Source organism: Ochlerotatus camptorhynchus, unplaced genomic scaffold (genome assembly GCF_037179485.1).
Source record: "Ochlerotatus camptorhynchus isolate MF236.1 unplaced genomic scaffold, CSIRO-AGI_Acam_v1.1 ptg000401l, whole genome shotgun sequence".
NCBI lineage: Eukaryota > Metazoa > Arthropoda > Insecta > Diptera > Culicidae > Ochlerotatus > Ochlerotatus camptorhynchus.
In genome coordinates, this window is record NW_027040887.1 from 210,534 (window position 1) to 218,383 (window position 7,850).

A 7,850-nucleotide genomic window follows, 5' to 3' on the forward strand; every position below is an offset into this window, starting at 1 on the left:
TCTCCGCAGCGCAGACGTAAGGGATAGCAGCCAACATCATCATCCAGCTACCTACGGTCGGTCGGCATCGAGAGCGGCAGATGAGACGAGCGAAAACTGTTCGAAGCGAGGATGGACCGAATGGACGGAGATTTGTACAGCGCGAGAGGGAGATTTGGTCTACGCGATCATGGGTCAAGCGATGACCAGATAGCGAGTTTGAATTTAGTTGGTTTCGGTAGCCGTTGAAGACGGTCGATGCTCCCATCGGGGACGAACATTTTAAATTGTTAGAGTTAAGTTGTTGTTCTGTGTAGTAAATGTAGTAAAGGGAATAAATGTAGTTTTATACTTGTGTCGCGAGTTTGCCAAACCAAGTGATTGCCCAGTGTACTAATTTGGGAGAAACATCAACCGGATGGTTCCGAAGAGACCAGAGGAAATCCAATCGCCATTACGTCCAGTATCCCCGCACCTCACTCCCCCAAGGAAAACTACCAGCAGCCAACCAGAACACAGGCGGTAATTAACCAACCGGTCTCGCCCCCCAAGCAGTGTTGGAGTCGGCGGATGATATCCACTGCCAATCGAAGGAGGTAAGAGCCGATAACCAACATTTGGTCCTTCGAGCCGGATCCCTAACCCGGGGACCAGTTGGACGGAATAATTGTGCGCCACGCCGAAACCAACAGCGCCGAACTGTGAGCGCTATCGCACCCGCGGAAAATCGCCATCGCGAGGCAAGTGCACAATCGACACATCGCCATCGCGGATCCCAGGCTCCTTTGGTGGATCGCCATTGCCAGTCGGTGATAATAGGACAATTGTCAGCTTTGTTCGGAGACACATTGCGCCATCACCGATCAGGAAACTGGATGGAAAATCGAACCCATTTTGGATTATTGGATTTGGAGTGCGAATACATGCTGGTGGATGCTGTGAATCTTTGGAGGACTTTCGTTGCATGCAGTCAACATCGGCCGATTTTGGATCAACCCCTGGCTATCCCTTGCTGAGCTGGAGTACCGAATCAGCAGGAATATCTGCTTGCCCAGGTAAATATTCACAAGTTCGGTGTATGTCTAGCCGAAGCATTGACTGCATGATTCTAACGCAAACCTTTCGACGCATGCTATTGGATTCGTTACATGAACGGAGCTCTATTCGGTGGTACCGAGAGCTGAGGACGGCTATCCAGCCGGCTATCAACGGACAGTTCGACTACGAAACGGTTGTGCATTCCGCATAAGCCGTTGGACCTGAAGGACGATTGCTGTGAACGGTGGCAGAAGAGGGAGCGGCCATTTACTCCCTCCCCGGTGAGTGAACCTTTTTGTATATGTTACTGCCGAGCTAGGCTATACAGAAATACACCATTTTAATTGGAATTCCCGTAAAAACCTCTTCAATTAACGCCACGCAAGCCCTGCAATTTGAACTGCTCGTTAGAGCAAGTCTGCTGATAATCCCAATTTGCATCCTCGACTGGTTTTTCGTTTCGGTTGGTGAAGCCGTTAGTCCTCCAGGTTAGTTCTACGGTATATGTCCTACCGAAGCTAGCCATACGATTGCTACATATCGATTTTCCTCTTCGTACTACAACCTATACACACCTACGTTCTGGAGTCGCATTATCCACCGATCCGCCGAATCCACCGAATTTGGGCAATTTGTATTGGTACTGCTGTTGGTACCTCCAGGTAGGTTGCCACAGTATATGCCCAGCCGAGGCCAGGCTTTCGTTGGATATTACACCCCCGCTTTCTCCTCTTCTTTGAACTTCAACCTGAACTGAGCGATCCCTACCGAGGCAAGATTGATGTGACGTCACCGGACCTTTTGCTACTTTTGGTTCAACTTGGATTTGCAGTAGAACAGTTACCTGTTCTGTCAGGTCAGTAAAAGCGAGCAGTATATGTCCGCCGAAGCGGAGACTATACGCGGTATACTACACCACTACTTCTTTTACCGATTGCTCGACATCACATCATCATGCCGCCCATCACCCGGAAAGGATCAGCAACCCTGAAGCAGCTGAAGATTCAATTGGACGATTTGAAATCTTCGTTCGATGACATTTCGTCTTTCATTCAGAAGTTCTCTGATGAAACAACCGCCACTCAGGTAGAAGTTCGGTTATCAAAAATTGAAGAATTGTGGGAGAGATTTAGCGAGAACTTGGTTGAGCTAAAATCTCAGGATGATTTTGAGGATGAAGAGGGTTATTATGCAAAGCTTCGCAAACAGTTGAGCGATCGGTACTATGAATCCAAAACTTTCCTATTGGACAAGAGTAAGCTGCTTCGGGAACCGTCTGAACTGGAAAAGTCTACCCATGAGCCGAAAATGCAAGGTGTGGTTGATCATGTCCGATTACCACAAATCAATCTCCAGACGTTCAGCGGGGACATCGACGATTGGTTGAGTTTTCGGGATCTATTCACCTCGTTGATTCATTGGAGAACCGACTTGCCCGAGGTGGAGAAGCTGCATTACCTTAAAGGGTGTCTTCAAGGGGAGCCGAAAAGCCTGATCGACTCGTTGAAGATCACCAAGGCGAATTACCAGATCGCTTGGGACACGCTATTGAAGCGATATAACAACAACAAGTTGCTGAAGAAGAAGCAAGTCCAATCATTATTGAAGCTTCCGACCCTAAGTAAGGAATCCGTATCCGAACTGCGCAACTTTGTTGAAAGCTTCGAACGTAACATTCAAACCCTCGATCAGATCATCGAACCAGCGGACTACAAGAACCTGTTGCTGGTAAATCTCATCACCATGCGGTTGGATCCATACACCCGTCGTGCCTGGGAAGAATGTTCGGCCTCCAAGGAACAAGATTCGCTGGAGGAGCTCACGGAATTCCTTCGTAAGCGGATCCAAGTACTGGAATCACTCCCTCCAAGGCAAGCAGACTCCAAGGGCGTCCACAACCAACAAACGGCTCCAAAACCCAAATTTCCAGCGCTGAAGGCCAGTTACAATTCCGTTCAATCGAGCGGGGGAAGATGTGTGGCTTGTGAGGACAACCACCTTCTATATCAATGCTCCGCATTCCAACGACTATCCGTGGCGGACAGGGACTCACTATTGAAATCCAACGGACTCTGCCGAAATTGCTTCCGATCCGGTCATCAGGCAAAGGATTGCCAATCCAAGTTCTCCTGTCGGAAGTGTAATCGTCGGCACCATACCCTAGTGTGCTTCCAACCGGAGAAGGGCGCTACCATGGCCGCAGCAGCTGCTGGGAGGAATAATCTCTCAAACTCTCAAGGTTCCAAGAGCTCCAATTCGAATCAACCGGCTAGCGGGGCGACCACGAACACCACGACATGCAATGTGGCTCAGAAGATTTCATCGCCAGTCCTACTAGCGACTGCGGTGGTCATCGTCGAGGACGACTTTGGTACAAGGTTCAACGCTAGAGCTCTTCTGGACTCTGGCGCTGAAAGTAACTTCGTTTCGGAGCGACTGAGCCAACGAATGAAATTATCCAGAGAAAGGGTCGACATTTCAGTTCTTGGTATAGGGCAGACAACCAGCAAAGCCAAGTACCAGGTTCAAATGATGGTTCGCTCGCGAGTTTCGGAATATTCGCGGGATATGAGCTTCCTAGTATTACCCAAGGTTACCGTGAATTTGCCCACAACCCCAATCAACATGGAAGGATGGAAGTTACCGGATGGAATCCAATTGGCGGATCCAGCTTTCTTCCAATCCAAGGGAGTCGACATCATCCTAGGCATCGAGAATTTCTTCGAGTTCTTCGAAACTGGGCGAAGACTTTCTATCGAGAACCATCTCCCAAACCTCGCGGAATCGGTATTCGGATGGGTAGCCAATGGTGGCTGCTCAACACCAAGAAGATCCACTCAAATCAGCTGCCATTTCTCAGCCACTATGGAACTGGAGAAGCTGATGGAACGGTTCTGGTTATGCGAAGAAGTAGAATTCTCCAATTCCTTTTCTCCAGAAGAAAAACTCTGTGAGGAGCTGTTCCAACGTGGGGTCCAAAGAGGTTCGGACGGTCGGTACACTGTTCCCTTACCAAAAAATGAAGAGGTTCTTCCAACTCTTGGCGAGTCACGGGACATCGCATTCCGACGTCTTCTTGGAACAGAACGACGGTTGGCAAGGGATTCCAATTTACGGGAACAGTACGTCGCGTTCATGGATGAATACCTGAAATTGGGGCACATGCGAAGGGTCGAAGACGTCGCAACGGAGTCAACCAAACGGTGTTATCTACCTCATCATCCGGTGGTCAAGGAGGCGAGTACCACCACCAAGGTCAGGGTTGTCTTCGACGCCTCATGCAAGACATCATCCGGAGTGTCCTTGAACGATGTGCTTCTGGTGGGACCAGTTGTGCAGGAGGATATGAGAGCAATCATTCTACGGAGCCGGACAAAGCAGATTCTCCTCGTATCGGATGTTGAGAAAATGTTTCGGCAGATCCTTACTTCGTCAGTGGATCGACCACTACAGTCGATACTCTTCCGGTTTTCACCCGACGAGGACGTTACGGTATACGAGCTAGAAACCGTCACGTATGGAACCAAACCCGCTCCCTTTCTAGCAACTCGTACTCTTCAGCAGCTGGCAGCTGACGAAGAAACCCGTTTCCCGCTCGCAGCAAAGGCAATTCGTGAGGACGTCTACATGGACGACGTAATCACTGGCACGGATGAGCTAGAAACAGCTATCTCCCTCAGATCCCAACTAACGGAGATTATGGAAAGCGGTGGTTTCAAGCTCAGGAAATGGTCCTGCAATATTCCCGCAGTTTTGGAAGGCGTACCCACGGAGAATCTGGCTATTCCCAATAGTACCGGAATCAACCTAGATCCGAACCAATCGGTCAAAACGTTGGGCCTGACATGGATGCCCAACACCGATACCCTACGATTCCAGTTCGAAGTCCCGCAGTTAGATCCTCATATCCCACTAACGAAGCGCCGTATCCTATCACTCATCGCTACGTTATTTGATCCTCTTGGCCTGATCGGAGCTACGACAGCATCTGCCAAAATCTTGATGCAGCACCTGTGGACGCTAGAGGACAGAAACGGTAACCGGTTGGATTGGGATCAACCAGTACCTCCAACGGTGGGTGAGAACTGGCGGAAATTCCACGAAAAACTTCCACTTCTGAACCAAATTCGTGTCGATCGTTGTGTTATCATACCCTATGCCACGGCCGTGGAGATGCACTGCTTCTCGGATGCTTCTGAAAGGGCGTATGGTGGTTGCATCTACCTACGAAGTCAGGATTCCAGCGGAGCAATCAAGGTTCGACTCTTATCATCCCGATCCAAGGTGGCTCCACTCCGTTGTCAGTCTATCCCTCGATTAGAGCTCTGTGGTGTGCTCTTATTGTCCCAGCTATACGAGAAGGTCAAAAACTCTATTCGGTTGGCGGCTCAGACGTACTTCTGGACGGATTCCACATGTGTGCTGCGTTGGATCGAATCTACACCAGCAACTTGGACCACGTTCGTTGCCAACAGGGTGGCAAAAATTCAAACGCTAACGGAAGGATGGCAATGGAGACACGTACCCGGTACAGACAACCCAGCGGACCTAATATCACGTGGAGTGTCACCTGAAGACATCGTCCACAACGAACTCTGGTGGGAAGGTCCGTATTGGTTGAAGCAAGCTCCAGAATCATGGCCTGGTGCTGTTGAAGAAAACCTAGAAGCAGGAGAGGAAGAAAGGCGCCGCGCCGTAGTTGCGTGTACCGGATCATCCGTAGCGGAATTCAATGAAATGTACCTCAGCAAATTTGGATCGTACGCTGACCTGATTCGACGAACAGCTTATTGGCTACGGCTGATGAATCTTCTACAAATCCCAGCAGCAAATCGTTCTCCAAACGGATTCCTAACCACAGCGGAGCTGAAGGCTGCTGAAAATGCTATTCTGCGGAACGTCCAACGAGAAGTCTTCGCAGAAGAATGGAGGGTTTTATCGAAAGGAGAGTACGTATCGAGGAAGTCACCGTTGAGGTGGTTTCATCCGTTCATCTGCAAGGATGGAATCATCAGAGTAGGAGGTCGTCTGAAGAATTCCGATGAACTGGAAGGTACCAAACATCCCGCAGTATTACCAGCACGTCATCAGTTAACCCGTATGATAATGAAACATTTTCATGAGCGACTGTTACATGCCGGACCCCAACTACTATTGGGAGCGATTCGGCTGCAATTCTGGCCTCTTGGTGGGAGGAACGTAGCAAGAGAGGTAGCACATCGGTGCTTGAGATGCTACCGTACTAAACCGTCTACTGTCCAGCAATTCATGGGAGAGTTGCCATCACCTCGTGTAACAGTATCCCGACCGTTTACGAAAACAGGCGTGGACTACTTTGGCCCCGTCTATATACGACCAGCTCCGAGACGCGCGGCCGTGAAGGCCTACGTGGCAGTGTTTATCTGTCTCGGTACAAAGGCAGTACACTTGGAACTCGTTTCTGACCTTTCAACAGAGCGATTCATGCAAGCGTTGCGACGATTTGTGTCGCGGCGAGGAAAATGCTCAGATATCTATTCAGATAATGGCACAAATTTCGTCGGCGCTAGGAACCAATTGACCGAACTCTTCCGTTTGCTGAAGGATCGAGAACACAACGAACGAATCGCTACCGAGCTCGCCACGGACAGTATTCAATGGCACTTCAATCCCCCGAGTGCTCCACACTTCGGAGGCCTCTGGGAGGCAGCTGTCCGGTCGGCCAAGAAACACTTGCTGAATGTTATCGGAGAAGCGGTATTTTCATTGGAAGATTATACCACGCTGCTAACGCAGGTTGAGGCCTGCCTGAATTCCCGTCCGTTAACCCCAATGTCGGATGACCCAGATGACTTGGAGCCGTTGACACCGGCGCACTTCCTTGTGGGCTCGTCGCTTCAAGCTCTTCCTGATGTCGAACATCTCACCGTCCCGGTGAACCGCCTGAATCAGTTCCAAGTGATCCAGCAGAAACTGCAGCATTTCTGGGTCCGTTGGCGACGGGAATATTTGAGCCAACTGCAGGCCAGAACCAAAAGATGGAAGCCTGCAATTCCCATAGAACCAGGAAAACTAGTTATCATCAAGGATGAAAACCTCCCTCCGATCCGTTGGAAGATGGGAAGAATCATTGCTCTACACCCTGGCGATGACAACATTACCAGAGTCGTGACCGTTAAGACTGCCACCGGTGAGCTGAGGCGTCCGGTGGAAAGGATTTGTATTCTTCCTATTCCAACCGATGAAGAAGAACACGTCACCCAGAATGTCGCGCTGTAAATCCCAATCCAAATCCCTTCCAATCTCCCATCCTTCCGAAGAGGTTTTCTTATTTCTTTTCAGAAATTTTTACGAATTTCTGGGTGGGTGAGGATGTCCGATACTGAACCACCCAGAGCACTACATCCCTGGCTGTTAACCACCGTCGCTGCTACAGCTGATCTGCAGGCAACAAAGGGAATGGACTACGAGTCGAGATGGGTCTATTGTCCGGTCTCCGCAGCGCAGACGTAAGGGATAGCAGCCAACATCATCATCCAGCTACCTACGGTCGGTCGGCATCGAGAGCGGCAGATGAGACGAGCGAAAACTGTTCGAAGCGAGGATGGACCGAATGGACGGAGATTTGTACAGCGCGAGAGGGAGATTTGGTCTACGCGATCATGGGTCAAGCGATGACCAGATAGCGAGTTTGAATTTAGTTGGTTTCGGTAGCCGTTGAAGACGGTCGATGCTCCCATCGGGGACGAACATTTTAAATTGTTAGAGTTAAGTTGTTGTTCTGTGTAGTAAATGTAGTAAAGGGAATAAATGTAGTTTTATACTTGTGTCGCGAGTTTGCCAAACCAAGTGAT

The 7,850-nt window shown here is 49.7% G+C and overlaps 1 protein-coding gene across 1 annotated transcript; it reads left to right on the forward strand.

The window, feature by feature from the left end:
- The first annotated feature begins 1,971 nt into the window (after positions 1-1,971).
- Positions 1,972-7,275, forward strand: LOC135710677 (uncharacterized). Its single transcript, XM_065233326.1, has 2 exons — positions 1,972-6,070; positions 6,341-7,275. The coding sequence occupies exons 1-2, from the start codon at positions 1,972-1,974 to the stop codon at positions 7,273-7,275; spliced, it is 5,034 nt and encodes a 1,677-aa protein (XP_065089398.1).
- Positions 7,276-7,850: the final 575 nt, after the last annotated feature.